The sequence below is a fragment of the Drosophila tropicalis genome, unplaced genomic scaffold (genome assembly GCF_018151085.1).
Source record: "Drosophila tropicalis isolate 14030-0801.00 unplaced genomic scaffold, ASM1815108v1 contig_593, whole genome shotgun sequence".
Classification (NCBI taxonomy): Eukaryota; Metazoa; Arthropoda; class Insecta; order Diptera; family Drosophilidae; genus Drosophila; species Drosophila tropicalis.
The window spans coordinates 19,243,902-19,258,597 of record NW_027173070.1 but is presented as its reverse complement, the minus strand read 5'-3'; the positions used below and the strand labels follow the sequence as shown (position 1 = coordinate 19,258,597).

Here is a 14,696-nt window from a genome sequence, read left to right as displayed (position 1 = left end):
CATGATAAATTAAAAATTAAAATTTCTTTGATTGTTGAACTAATTACGAATCAGAGTTGATTACTCTCCCAATAATATTAATTTGTTTTACACATTTATTTATATTTTGGTATGTTTTGGTGTCTCTTTGTTATTTCTCTAGGAAAATAGATAGAGAACTGATTTAGGTAGTTGAAAGGAAAAGTGAGTTAAATATGAACTCAATATCGGGTGCTTAGAATATCTCTGTATATGTATATATAGATAAGTATGCATGTAGTCAAGTGACTTCAAAAGTTTGGAAAAAAGTATTTTGCATCGTTTCGTTTCTTTTGCTTTATAAAGTTATATAATTAAAAAGTTTAGGTTTAACTTTGAGACTTTGCACAGCATTTAATGTATTATACATTACTTATGTTTTTGTTTTGTTTTTTCTTCTCATTTTATAAATATATATATATATATATATATATATATTTATATATACATATGTCATTCATATACCTAATAAAAAAAATTTGTTTTATTAAAAATCGATTTATACAAAGGAAGAAAACAAATGCGAGTATAGTCAACATATTAAGTAGGATACTCTTAAAAAGCGATTTTGAAAAACCAAAAAACAAATAAAACACTGAACTAGCAAACAGATAAAAGGTGTAGAATACATTCTACGATTTTCCGATTTTTTTGACTGGATTTGTTTTTGGGTTTGGATCTGCTACAGTGGAGCGTATAATGAATCAGTCTTTGCATGTCACAAGTAATAAGAGAAAAAATATTGAATAAACTTTTTTGCGAGATAATCTAAACTGAAGACAGACCTAAAAATAGAGGAGGGCGGGAATTATACGGAAGCAGTTTCGGGCATACAAATTGTACAAAAACTAACTATATACTATAGATCATATATCAAAGTTTATAGAAGTAGAACTTCAAATTACAATAAAACAAGTTAACAAGCTATAAATGTAATTGTTTAGTAATAGATTTTAGCTAGGCTCAGTATCATTTTTGTTCTTTCTTTTTCTCGTTTTAGCTTAGCCAAGTGTTTTGAATTACAGAAAAGAGTTTTTGTTACTCCATATATAGTTGTATATATATATATATATATATATATATATATATATATATATATATATATATATATAGTATATACATATGTACATATATATGAAGGTTTATGTATGTATATGTATGCACTTAAGAAAGTTTTGTTTTTGCTTTGGTTTCAATTGTATAAATATGTAAGTTTATGGTTATAATTTTTACTCGTAATTGGTGCGTTTGTTTTTTAAATGTACACAAAAGTATTTAAAGAGTAACGAATAAAAATCTTACATCTCGGGAGAAAAAATGTATAATTAGAGTTTTGCTTTTTTTTTTCATTTTCTTAAGAATTGAATTTCTCAAATACAAATGATAATGAAGAGCTGCTAGCATTAGTTAGCTTGATTTCATTCACTTGAAATTTCTTGTTAACCTGAATACAAAAATACATTATCATAAATATATATATATATATATTATATATATATATGTGTGTATTGTATATGTATATATATATATATGCATGTATATGTATGCAATTGTTAATTAATTGTATTTCTTGAAACTAAACTCTGGTATGAGTTTTGTAGCGAGAATACAATAAATTGTACAATTTTTAATTTAGAGTTAGCTATTTTCGATAAATGATGATGCTGAACCTCGATCATAGATCATCTACTTTATTTATTGTTTTGCGCCACCATATTAGGTGTTTTGTAGAAGTTGTGCACAAACTCCGATAGACTATAAACAACCCCAGGACCCTTGCCGGCGCTCATGCATATAAAATCGCCCAGACAGTGTGTGTTTGCTAATTAAAACAGAAGAAATGCAATTGTTTAATTATTTGAACAGATTTTCACGATATGTTAATTGATATTATAGTTACTATTTGATAGAATAGGTGGATATGAGGGCGGCGGCTTGATCCAGCTGCCATCCGGTCGACGCATATGACGACGATCCGATGAAAACTCTATGAGATATGTATCTGCGGGTATAACTCTGAAAAATCTATGTATGCAGGAAGAGAGAAACAAAGAAAATACGATTAGTTCAGTTTGCTGTGAGATCATTTCTAACTCACCTATGATGCTCCGGTCGCAGGGCCAGATCGGAACGGAAAGTCTCTGTGACATATTTATGAAAATATGTGGGAAATGGTAGAGTGGTATCCAGGTCGAATACCAAACATCTATTCGGCAAGGGATTGTGCATAAAGAATACATGATAGTCCTAGGAAAAAAAGGAAGAGAAAATATAATTGCAAAGTTAAAGTGATTACACTAAATTGTCTTACCCATATCACAACTTGATCATCGCCGCGTCCGGCCTTTTGTCGCCATAGGGGCACAGTTCGTCCTTCGTTGGATACGAAAACGGCATAACACTTGGCTAGTTCTTCAGGTCGCGTTCGCTTGACCTGTTCGCATAGTTTCCAAACGTTCTCCTCGCTAAAATAGAAGAAAAAATACGTACATTAAAATGTGTTGGAGAAAAGTTAACTATAAATTCTAATCTTATTTCTTCCCATCCTATAAATTTTAATTGTAAATTTTTATTTCATTCGCATAGTTTTGCCTAGAACACGAAATGTCAAAGTCAAATTCAAAGGGAAAACGAAAAGAGGGGAAATTGGGGGCCGAGTCTGACTTGTTTTTTTATATCTTTCAATTTAATCAGCAACAGGCCAGCTAAACCAAGTGTTTAAATTATAATAATCGATTTTGTTAGGCGGGCAATGGCGGCAATGGCGGGTTCTACGAATAAATTCCAATCAATTTCAGTTGCCACACATTGTTGCTTGCATGCATGCTATGCCATCAGAAAGAGGTGGATGCGGAATGGAGTGTTAGCGGTTGTGGTGGAAATGGTGGTAGGCAGGTGCATGCCAGTGAAGCATTAAAATCAGGGCAACGCCAGAACAACAGCAACACCAACAAAGGTAACAACAATTCGCCATATCAACAGTTACAACAACGATAACAACAAAAACTCAAGTGGCGGCGCGGTCAAAAGTCGTGACTTGACTGGTTATTAATGATGGGTTTTTGGTTGGCCAGAGATTGAACTGGTAGTTGATAACAACACTAGACAACACACAAATGATATCAATTTTCAAATCGAGTTTATCAAATATTAATGATTTGCTGAGGGCCAACCTCCTCACTCAACTCCTCAAATTCTGTTTTTGAAAACACCTTACCTTTACTGAAGTATATTTGAAAACAGGTGTCCCTTAGTCCTCTTATCTATTGTAAGGTAACTTAACAAAAATTGATAACAAATCGTTTTTTTTAACCTTCATTAATTTCCAAAATGATTTAAAAAACGGATTTTTCTACTTCGTAAACATTAAACACTAACAGTTATTATAAGGATTCGGCTTGAAGGCTCACTGGATAGGCGAAAAATATTAACGAGATTGAGATTTCGGGATAGTTCCAATATATATAAATATATATAAAACGTGCCTTTCAAACATGCAATTATCAACAACAAATCCGGGAAGACTTTTTCAGACGGAAATCTCAACTAATTACATATACCAAAACCGAGAATTCTCAACACATTCTAAGTAAAGAAATATAGCAAAATTTATAGCAATAACGCGACACTTCTTAGCTATGACATACATACTAAAAAAAGGATACTTTTCTTTGATGCTATTGAAAAAATTGTTGTTAGTTAGTGTAATCAAAGGTTGTTGGATAATGCCGCATCCTGATGCCGCCTAATGGCCAAATGCCAGAGAATGATAGCTAGTCCCTTTCCTCTAATTCCTACACCTGGCTGTTCACCTTAATGTCCTGTCTGACTCACACACACACACATACACATGCGCTGTCTGACTGTGTGTGAAGAGGCATGGGGAGCGTTGGGGAATGAGGGAAGACGCGCGCATTGCAAAAATTCCCTAACTGGAATGAGACGAAGACGAGGATGATTATGACGATGTGGATGTGGATGACGATGACGATGAATCTGAGAGCAAATGTGAGTGCGCAAGCATTTGCCGTATTAATCAATGAACATGTCCTGCGGGTTGCGGAATAATGTAAAATGTAGGCGCCATTTTTTTCTTTTTTTATGACATTTGGAGTCCATTTGCTATTGCTCCTTGGGAGTAGGTGGTTGGGATGGGGGTATACACAGAAGTGTGGGTTGAGGGCCGATTGTGAGAACTTGCTACATGTTGTCGCCGCCATTTGTGCAATTAGCATTTTTAAATATATGTATGTATGTATATGCATGTCTGCGTGTGAGTGTACACATATGTATGTATGTATGTACATATGTACATACATACATATGTATGTGTGTACATAATATTTCGTTTAATTTTCGCTTTCGTTTTTGTTGTTGTTGGTGCTGCTGGTTTGTTTTATAGCCAAAACGCGCCTCTCGCATGTGGCAATAAAAACGTAGCGAACTCTCCTTCCACCCAACCCACGACCATCTCACACACACACACACCGGCACACACATACATGCATATATACATACACCCAATTGTTAGCAGACATGACCGTTTGACCTAATTTCTGGAGCTGCGCAGCGGCAAAATCGGAGTCAGAGCCGGAGTGAAGTGAGTAATGAGCGAATTTAAATGCGAAGCAAGGCCCTCCCTAAGAGGCGAAGCACGAAAAGACGAAATAAGCACAGGATAAATGAAAATCACCCACAAACATACAACCAACGAACCAACCCACCAACAACAGGCTGTGGGTTGGGATAGCTCTATAGCTATATAGTGTCGGCATTGGCGGTGGCAATGGCGTTGTTGGTGTCGGTGTCGGTGGCGGCTTCCCGCTGTGCTTCAGATCCAGGCAGGAGGTGGAGGAATTTGCTGCCTTGGGTTGGGTATGGGAAGCGAATGTTGTTGCCAAAAGAGATAACGCACAAAAATAAAATATACATAATTAAAACAAGAAATTTTCTATGGTCCTTGTCAGGATCAACTAAGTAAGTGCTAATCATTCACAAGGGCAGTGTCAAAAAGGGTCTAAAACCCAAGTGGAGTAGGCAATTTATAACAACTCGTAGTATTATCGATCTTAAGCACAAATATACACATTAAAATTATATGTTTATTGTACATTTCTACGAATAGCCGTGACAATATGCCGATGAGTCAGTCAGTTATCTGTCAAATGGGTGCAATATACATAACTAGGACTTTAGTATACTTTGGGGAAAAGAATAAATCATTGTATCATTTGGAAGCCTTTTGATATTAACTCCAACTAAATGACGCAATTTGTTTAACTACAGTTAATGAGGCGAGTCTCAAACATAAATAAAGGATTATTACAGAACACTTTTTTGAACAGCATCAAAGGTCAAGTCTGTATTGTTAAGTGTTACTATCTGTCTGTTACCGTTACCGTTTGAAAAATATTAGAATAAAACTTGGTAAGGCAACTTGTTATTAATATAGGCGAGTTTACTTTTTGAATTGTTCGGATCACAACGCCTTATCGAGTTTTGTTTTGATCGGACCATTTTATCACTTAGCATATATAATCAACTAAGAAAATCTTTAATAAACCTAAGTTCTAATTAACTCTTTGATCTTCATTTTCTAATAAAGGCTTTAAAAGCCCTAAAAATCTGTCGAAAAATCGAAATTTATGACCGAAAATAAAATAATTCAGAGTACCGTTAGATTTTTTTTTTATAAATACAAATTTTAACTAAACCAACTGCGATTAAGTCACTCTAGACATTCCCAGTCGCCTTCTCAGCTCAGCGCACAAGCGAAAAAAAATTCTTGACATCAACTACCCCTGCTAGCCTGTTGGTTGCACCACACTCTTTGGGATTATCTTTGTGTTAATATTCCCGCACGTCATGCCGTGTAAATGATTTTGTGTAATGAAAAAGTTTTGTTGTATATTCTTTGCCTCTGCCTCTCTCTCTGTTCTCTGTTCTATTCCTCTGTCATCTGTTCGCATTGTTGGTGGCTGTTTTGCTATAGCCTTTGGGCTAGGACGCGCGTTCTGTCTTTTAGGCTACTCACCAGTAACAGGACACATAGGAGCAATCCGCTATTTTGGGGAACAAAAAGTCTGTGGTCATCTTGATGCTTGCGCTTGGGCTTGGAGGAAAGTAGAAACTACTTTGGGTTGGGATGATGTTGCACTTGTGAGACTCTTGTCACTTGGTTAGGTTATATGCAGATGCCATTCACTGCATAACGGAGAGGGGGAAGAGGAGGCGGCCGTACTGCTGCTGATGATAATAATGATGATGCTCAGAGCCTGTATCTATATCTATGGGCTTTTGGGTGACAACGTTGGCCTATGCCTATGCCTGGCATTGAATGCAAGTTGCTGCTTACTCCTGGGATGGCCTCTCCATCTCCTTAGCGGCATTCCATAATGTCCTGATGCTTGACAGCAATGGCGAAAATTGTTGACAGCCCCACTGAGGCGAATGGCGGTAATGGGCAGGAGTTGAAGATTGCTAAAGAGGACGATGTGCGGGAGAAGTGAGGAACAGAATAGGTTTGTTTTTATATTCCTATTCGATTTTGTGCTGCTGTTGTTGCTGCTTCTTCGGTTTCCAGGATGCTGCTGATGCTGCACACATACACAATCACAGGATACACACTCACACTAACACAAACGCGCATATAACGAACTGAATTGTCGTACCGTATTTTTCCTTTTTTTTTTCTCTTTACTTTTTTGCAACTTATTCTTCTTAACTTTTCCTTATTTCTTGTATTTTTTTATATTTTGACAATCATTTAAAAAATGATATATTTCTTCACGTAGTAAATATGGCTATGCATCACTAAAATTCCTCTTTTATTTTTTACTCAAGCTTTCGAATAAAATACCTCGGATAATTAAACTTTTCCTCCGCTTTCTTTGATTTTTGATGTGTGTTTACTTTTGCCGTTGCACAGACAGGACCTCTTTCCTTTCCTCCTGTCCTGTATGTGTGTGTCCGCTTTTCGCTTTAGATTTCCACGCTTTTGCCATTTCTTGGAATTCCACTAGGGCTGGACCGATAAGCCGATATTTATATTAAATAAAAAATGCGCCCTTTTACTATCTATTGCTACACAGTCTGCTATAATTATTGCAACGTTAATAGTTTTTGTATTTTTAAGTCTGTTGCTTAACTAGTGGAGCTTTTTTTAAATTTGAAATGTAATATTTCATTTGTTATATGTAGATCTGCCAAGTTACTGATAATTTTTTTGGTTCAGTCTAAAAACTTATTAATTGAAAAGTTGGGAAAATCTTTTTTTATCAAAGGTAATAGGCATTCCTGTTGCACTTTTTATATTATGTTATATCCTTTGTATTGTGACGATAGTTTTATAATATCACACATCTCTAGCTTGTTTGGGCAACACTTGCTTACGCTTTCCCGGCAGTGTAGAACAACGTTTGAATTCGCCAAGCATGGACAGCACTGGTTTCAATTTGCTTTTCAAAATGTGTTGCATAGCAAATTGGGTAAATTTTAACGATTCCACGATTCAGATTGTTTAGGGATTATAAAATAACAAAAGCAAACACTTTGTATGATAAATTTAGTTTAACATTTATATATTTTAGTAATTTGGATTTTGTGTACATTTCATACTATCAGCGGCATCATAAACAGTGTCAACAAAACTTTTTCTTAAATAGTAGGTACAATGACAAGGAAAATAGTTCTACGACAAGGCCGCAGGCTTTGAAACTATTCGAATCGAGACGCACTCAGCTATATATTCTTTTACGAAAGATCAACATTTTAAAAGCAAAACAAATATAAGCAACGAATTTAAACTTTAACATATTTGAGATAACAGACAAGAGCTCTTAGCATTAATATGTAATTACTATAACCGAAAGAATAAAAAAAAACAATTAATGGGTGCCACATAATAACACATGGGTCTAACTATCTCGATCGCCCATTACCTTAGTCGTAGTTACACAAGTACTTAGTAGACAAAATTCTTAAGGAGTATATTCCATTTTTGGGTGCATCAAGCATTGTATGTGATGTGATAAGGGAGGAGACCAAAAATTGATGCAATGGAATACGCGTAGGTTGTAAAAATCTTTTTCTAAAGCTAGCTATTATGTTGCTCCACAAGTTCAGGTTTACGGTAGAAACGCTCGAACATATCCCTTAATAGGTGTACGGCATAAGGGGCACTCAACCACACGAGCACACTGATTGCAGGTGACTAAAGCGACAAAAATGATCAAGTTTAGTTACAAACACTTTATAGCCATTCGTATATTGCATATACGAACTTTGTAGACCAATATATTGTGGATTACTTACCCAAATGACCGCAAGGTAGAAATACCACTGCCACCTCATTGTCCAAGCAGACTTTACACAAGCGAGCATCCTTCAGTTGGCGATTCTCCTCCTCCAAGGACAGACTGTTTCCGTTGGTAGTGGCTAGCTGTTCAGTTGGCTCTTTCTTTTCCTTTTTGATACTCTGTTGTTGCGCTGCTGCCTTGCTGGTGGTGGGTACCGGAATGGAATCTGCAACCAACATTGGCGCCGATGGCTCGGGTGTGGCAGAGGGCTGTAGGGCTTGTGCCAAAGGCTCTGTCACTTCTAGTGCAGTTCCATTACCACCAGCTTCATCGAATATCGCCTGGAGTAGGTCTTCTAAAGTGTCAAAGGGACTGCCCGAATTGCATACTCTACGTTGTATGGCATTTCTCACCACTCCCCCATCGATACCAAGTGCTACAGCTTCCTTAGCTGGATTCGCAACCATTAGAGTGTCCATCTGACTGACGGCAGGTGGGTTGATTACTTCGTGTACAAAGTTCGGACCCTTGGCCAAAAGAAGAAACTGGCATTTTGGTGACCATTTGGCATGTTCATGCCACGGCTCGTCCTCCTTTTCCCAGGATCTTAGGCCAATGTCACAGTGAAAGCATCGCACTTGGTCGTCAATGTTCTGGTAAAAGAGTCCTGCTTGAGCCAAACCCTCAGGTGCCTGTATATTTGCAATTGGCCAATTATCGAATGTTTTTAATCGAGCCTCTAAAGTATCATATTTAGGACGCTGTGGTCGACTTCTAGGTTGTATACCCAACTCATTTAAGTCCTTGCCAGCGGCAAACTCAATAAGTGGTCCCATCTGAACACGCGGGCAATCGGGGAATAAACGGCGATGCTCATCGAAAGCATTGTCGTTCTTCTCCCACATGGATATTACACCGCGGCACCATACGCATTTTACATGATCTAGGTGATTTAAATAATAAAATCCCGCCCTAGCCAAGGATTGGGGTGTGATATTCGGATTCTATAAGTAAGATGTGTTCTATGAAATTAGATTGCTTACATAAATCTGAGGACTACTTACCGGCCAATTTGTGAATGTATCTAATCGATTTTTTTCCACAAGCAAATCGGGTGGATCTAAAATTTGCTCTTGCTGCTGTGTGTTGCCTCCCCCATCGACGATGCTATTGCCTTCGGTATCGCTGCGCTGGCCGTTCCTGGCTATGGGCACATTTCCACAATGGTTCGGCGCCAAAACCATCGAGCAGATGGGAGAGACAATTCCATGACGGGTTGCCACCTGATCTCCGTATTCCCACTGATCGATTCGAACATGACACCAATTACATTCCACCTCCAGCCAATTCCCTGTGGCAAAAAATCCACTTGCCACCAAATCTCTTACTGTGACGGGAGCATTTGATGGCCATTCCGTAAATGTAGCTAGGCGCTCACTTTCTAGCTCCATGTGACGGTCCGTCATGGTTGCTGGCTTTTGGTACTTTTTCTCCTACTCAAAAATGATGTAATTTTAAATTCTGAATCGAGTTCAACAAGAGCAAAATAATAATATTTGTCACAAATCCATTCACAAGTTGACACATACATATACTGCACAGTGTTGCCGTTTTCCCCCAACAATATAAGCTGAATTAGAATAAAATCAAGCCAAAATAAGCTAAATTACAGAAAAAATAGCTGAAAAAATATCTGAATTTTTTTGATGATGTAAAAAATCAACAAAATATCATATTTATGAAAAATAAAGAGCAAACATTTATTATCAAACATTATTTAAAAGACATTAAATCTGCTATAAGACTGGCGACAGACTCTCGGTCTCATTATTTGAATGTTGCTTAATTTTCCCAAGAGAGTAGTGACAATTCATTGTATTTAGGAATTCCCAAAAACTCAAAAAATTGGAATGATGCTCTTTTTAATTTTTAAAATATTTTCACGATTTTAATAGTTTTTAGACTGACTGACTAAGTATCAAATAATCGGTCTTTGGGAATCTAACTAAAGTTAAAAATTAAATAAGCTAAAAATTAGCTGCATCGATTCTTAAAAAAGCCAGATTTTTCGTTATCCGCAATTTTCGAATTTTATCCGGATCGCTCTTGAAAATAAACCAGATCTGGCCGAAAAGAAGCCAAAATGGCAACACTGCTTATTTGTATTTGATATTTTTTTTTATTTTATATTTACAGCGGCAGCGTCGCGGTTGTGAGGAACGCGCGTTTCGGTTTTTCTATTTAGTTTTTAAGTCTTGCGTGTTTATTCTAACAAATGCCGGCGTGTCGACCAACTTAAGTTAGACACTGCACAGAGCATCGGTGAGACATCGAATTCGCAACTAAATTGTAATGGAGGAGGTTTCTAAATTAAACCTTTCTGTCTACCCCCCGTTTAGGCATTTTGTATGGAATTTTTGTAAACGTTTACAACTAAACTACTTTAATATTTATATAAGAAAATATATAAACAAATATGGGTCGCAGTCGAAGTCCTGCCTCCCCGGCCCACAGAAGGCGCGAAAAGGAGCGAACAGAGAGAAAGAAACGGCGCGAACGCCGCTCCAGAGAACGAGCCATCGGTGGAACCAGCGGCACTCGTCGGGATCGGGAGCGGGACAGGAGTCGAAGCCGGGACAGAAACCGTGGACGGCGTTCTAGGTGAATAACAAAGTGTAGTGTACCAAAGACGACGCTAAGTATAAAATGTACTATTTAAACATTTTTAACATTTATATATCAAAAATGACGCCCCTTTTGTCACCTTTTGAATTTGGTTTAAATGAAACGGTCCCTAAGCCGTAGCAAGCCTTTAATTCCATTCTAATGGGTAAAATGAATTTGTTAAATGTAAAACCAAGTATTTAGGCGCTAACTAACACTCGCTTAGGTTCTTTACAACACTGGTACTATGTATGTGTGTGTGTGTGAGCTTTTTTTTTGACACTTCGCTCTCTCAATTCGGCATCGCTTTACCGCCTCACAAATTACCACGTGAAGTGAAATTGTTAAAGAATTTCATCACAAAATACAACATATTCCATACATAAATTCCGAAGGAAGTCGCATCTCAGCTATAGTTCTGCTGAGGCATCGTCGCATTTAAAGAAGAAAAAGAAAAAACTTAAAGAAGACACCGAAATTTTTGAGACCCACAAACATGGCGCTGCGCGTGCAATTCGAGAATAACGACGACATAGGCGTCTTTACCAAACTGACAAACACATATTGTCTTGTTGCCATTGGCGGCTCCGAGACCTTCTACAGTTCCTTTGAGGCTGAGCTGGCGGAGACTATACCCGTGGTGCATGCAAATGTCGGTGGATGCCGAATTATTGGACGGCTCACCGTTGGCAATCGAAATGGCCTTTTAGTGCCCAATTCAACCACAGATGAGGAACTGCAGCATTTGCGTAACACTCTGCCGGATGCTGTGAAAATCCAACGTGTTGAGGAGCGTCTCTCTGCTCTGGGCAATGTAATTGCATGCAATGATTATGTGGCTCTGGTTCATCCAGATTTGGATAAGGAAACAGAGGAAATCATCGGCGATGTACTCAATGTGGAGGTCTTTCGCCAGACTATAGCCGACAATACGTTGGTCGGCTCCTATACAGTTCTCAGCAATCAGGGTGGCATGGTCCATCCCAAGACGAGCATACAGGACCAGGATGAGTTGTCATCTCTTCTGCAAGTGCCCCTTGTAGCGGGTACTGTGAATCGAGGCAGCGAGGTTCTAGCAGCCGGCATGGTGGTCAACGACTGGATATCGTTTGTCGGCATGAATACCACAGCCACCGAGATATCTGTGATTGAGAGCGTCTTTAAGCTAAATCAAGCCCAGCCGGCCACAGTGACCACAAAACTGCGTGCCGCCCTTATCGAGGACATGTCCTAAGACTCTATTTGTGTTTAATTTTTATAGAATCAAATAAATATGTCATTTAAGAGCGAAATACAACAAATTAAACTTAATTCCCCAAAACAAACTCACACACACACGCACATAATATATTTATAAATTGTTTAATTATAACCATTTCATTGAATGATGAGTAATATTTGTTTCCAAACAATTTGGCTAATCAGAATGCTGATAGTTTAAAGCATTTACATTTAAGTCATATAATGGTCTGGGAAAAGATAGATAACAGGGCTGCTTCACGATTTTAAAAGGTGGGCGGAACATAAAAATTCTATTTCAATTATTCAAAAACTAAAAAATTAATATTTTTAACCAAAATATTTGTCCTAGAAAGCTTTTAAAAGCGAGCTTTTAGTTGTTCCTGTGAATTTGAATATTATTTTATAACCTCCGATAACGATATAAAATCTTTATGATGCAAACACATAGCTTTTATTTAAGACTCTCCCTAGCATAAAAAAAAAAATTAAGTAGGTATTTTATTTTTGAACAAAACATAATGGTTAAATTAACATGGGACAATATTCATTATCATTTTTTCAAAATTGATTTCATTTTAAAATTCGTTCTTGTTCTTAACACAAAAAAAAAAAACTAGTTTCTGTCTGTTATTATTTTAGTCCTTGGGTTCTCTTGTTGTCGCATCAAAAGAGGTGTCACATTTCCTTAATTAAATCTTTAAATTTGGCCCCTTTTAAAATCTGCCCTAGATCCAGTTGCATATAATTGGAATTCGTTTTGTTATTTGATTTGTCATTTAAATGCAATCAACTTTTCTCTTCATTAATGTCATTCACAGATCTCGCTCACGACCAGGAACAACTGGAGGTGCTGGTGGAAGTGGTGCTGGTGGCAGCTCCTCAAGTTCTGGACCCTCAACTTCGAGGCGAGCCACACGCAACAATGCATCGGGAGGTGCAGCTGCTAGTTCCGAGGATCGTCCGCACATTAATGAGGCTGATCTAGAGGGTAAATCGCCGGAAGAGGTTGAGATGCTGAAGACAATGGGTTTCTGTACGTTCGACACGACCAAGAACAAGAAAGTCGAGGGTAACAATGTCGGAGAAGTGCATGTAATCCTTAAGCGAAAATATCGCCAGTATATGAATCGTAAGGGTGGCTTTAACCGGCCGCTTGATTTTGTGGCCTAGCAGCAGCAGTGCCAGCAGTTTCCTGCAACAACTGCAACTGCAACTGCACACACACAACATCATCAACAACAACAACTACAACTAGTTTGCTACGTTTTTTTTCCAAGTTGCTTGCAGCCGCGCCGCATCCTTGCCATGTGGCGGGCATCAAGGCAACTTAACAAACCTGCAATTTTATGCAATAGACCGGTTTACAAAATTTACAAATTTGCCAAAAACCAAAATTTCCCATCATCCACAAAACTCAAACACACACACAGATATACCTCATATAAAGTTATTTAGTAGTTTAAGCCAACAACAAAAAAAACGAAAGTGCGTTAACAAATGTCATTGAAATCGTACAATTTTCCGATCAATGGTCGATCGACGATCAAATTTCACTGATTTCAATTGCATTTGGACCCCACATCGCCTTATAATCCCCCAAACACCAAACCGAACCGAACCCCCCCAAAAAAAACGCACTCTCAATTGCTTTTTAAATATTTAAAGTAATTACAAAATGGTTTTCGTTGACGAATTAACTGCCTAAAAAACAAACAAACTAAATTCAAAATTTCCACAGACAATTACTTAAAGTATTTAAAAAAACATACATACATACACAACCAAACTCCTTCTCCCCATTAAGATCCTTTCTCCTTTTCCAAATCTCCTTGATCCCAAAAACCCCACAAATATCCTCCATACGCTGCAATAGTACAACTTTTTACAACCAATCAAATATATATCAAATATATATTTTATATATATATAGAAAAATTAATTATACACACACACACCGCAAGTACCTTAATCCCCCATACACACACTCACCCCCAACCCCCACAGAACAATAGCAATTTGTTGAGAATTTGTTATAAAACAATACAAATATTTATATAACACATTTTTTTGTTTGTTCAACAAATGAACACAGTTAATTCACTTAAATGAAATCATCAAAATTTTAATTTTTATATTTTCATAACTTTTAATAATTATTGTCATTATTAATCAGTTAATATATTTTTTTCTACTTCTGCAATAGTTGAAAACATTTTGGTTCTCATTATAAACAAATGTAAAATTCAATCATATTTGGCCAAACAACATACACACACACACTTAGTAATTATTACAACTTATCAATATACTAAACAAAAATTGCAGGGATTTTTTCTTAATTTAAGAATTTATAACAATTACAACCACAACACAAATAAACGAAATTTGTATGAAAATAAATGAAATGAAAAAAGAGACAACCATCATTTTATCTTTTGGAAAGGGTTGGATTTTTTTTTTTTTGTTAGGCACTAA

At 37.0% G+C, this 14,696-nt stretch overlaps 4 protein-coding genes across 4 annotated transcripts; 2 read left to right on the top strand and 2 right to left on the bottom strand.

Annotated features, from left to right (window-relative positions):
* Window positions 1-1,521: 1,521 nt before the first annotated feature.
* Window positions 1,522-7,023, bottom strand: tun (tungus). Its single transcript, XM_068289412.1, has 6 exons — window positions 6,878-7,023; window positions 6,053-6,498; window positions 2,330-2,483; window positions 2,117-2,265; window positions 1,919-2,043; window positions 1,522-1,840 (listed from the first exon to the last, which is right to left on the bottom strand). The coding sequence occupies exons 2-6, from the start codon at window positions 6,109-6,111 to the stop codon at window positions 1,710-1,712; spliced, it is 618 nt and encodes a 205-aa protein (XP_068145513.1). The 5' UTR covers window positions 6,112-6,498; window positions 6,878-7,023; the 3' UTR covers window positions 1,522-1,709.
* Window positions 7,024-7,581: 558 nt separating this feature from the next.
* On the bottom strand, window positions 7,582-9,914 carry Diap2 (Death-associated inhibitor of apoptosis 2). Its single transcript, XM_068288696.1, has 3 exons — window positions 9,380-9,914; window positions 8,332-9,319; window positions 7,582-8,230 (listed from the first exon to the last, which is right to left on the bottom strand). The coding sequence occupies exons 1-3, from the start codon at window positions 9,779-9,781 to the stop codon at window positions 8,145-8,147; spliced, it is 1,476 nt and encodes a 491-aa protein (XP_068144797.1). The 5' UTR covers window positions 9,782-9,914; the 3' UTR covers window positions 7,582-8,144.
* A 564-nt stretch (window positions 9,915-10,478) lies between these two features.
* ytr (U4/U6.U5 small nuclear ribonucleoprotein 27 kDa protein yantar) lies at window positions 10,479-14,641 on the top strand. Its single transcript, XM_068289969.1, has 3 exons — window positions 10,479-10,637; window positions 10,715-10,976; window positions 13,040-14,641. The coding sequence occupies exons 2-3, from the start codon at window positions 10,792-10,794 to the stop codon at window positions 13,389-13,391; spliced, it is 537 nt and encodes a 178-aa protein (XP_068146070.1). The 5' UTR covers window positions 10,479-10,637; window positions 10,715-10,791; the 3' UTR covers window positions 13,392-14,641.
* On the top strand, window positions 11,245-12,304 carry eIF6 (eukaryotic translation initiation factor 6). Its single transcript, XM_068289967.1, has one exon. It carries the CDS (start codon window positions 11,476-11,478, stop codon window positions 12,211-12,213), a length of 738 nt encoding a protein of 245 aa, XP_068146068.1. The 5' UTR covers window positions 11,245-11,475; the 3' UTR covers window positions 12,214-12,304.
* Window positions 14,642-14,696: the final 55 nt, after the last annotated feature.

Bases quoted from the DNA above. Each gene is read 5' to 3' on its own strand.
- tun (XM_068289412.1), bottom strand. From the start codon at position 6,111: ATGACCACAGACTTTTTGTTCCCCAAAATAGCGGATTGCTCCTATGTG. The intron at 2,266-2,329 runs GTAAGACAATTT...TTTTTTTCCTAG, and splicing joins ATGATCAAGTTGTGATATGG to GACTATCATGTATTCTTTAT. The intron at 2,044-2,116 runs GTGAGTTAGAAA...CTGCATACATAG, and splicing joins CTGCGACCGGAGCATCATAG to ATTTTTCAGAGTTATACCCG.
- Diap2 (XM_068288696.1), bottom strand. From the start codon at position 9,781: ATGACGGACCGTCACATGGAGCTAGAAAGTGAGCGCCTAGCTACATTT. The intron at 9,320-9,379 runs GTAAGTAGTCCT...TCTTACTTATAG, and splicing joins ATACATTCACAAATTGGCCG to AATCCGAATATCACACCCCA. The intron at 8,231-8,331 runs GTAAGTAATCCA...TTGTCGCTTTAG, and splicing joins TCTACCTTGCGGTCATTTGG to TCACCTGCAATCAGTGTGCT.
- ytr (XM_068289969.1), top strand. From the start codon at position 10,792: ATGGGTCGCAGTCGAAGTCCTGCCTCCCCGGCCCACAGAAGGCGCGAA. The intron at 10,977-13,039 runs GTGAATAACAAA...TGTCATTCACAG, and splicing joins AACCGTGGACGGCGTTCTAG to ATCTCGCTCACGACCAGGAA.
- eIF6 (XM_068289967.1), top strand. From the start codon at position 11,476: ATGGCGCTGCGCGTGCAATTCGAGAATAACGACGACATAGGCGTCTTT.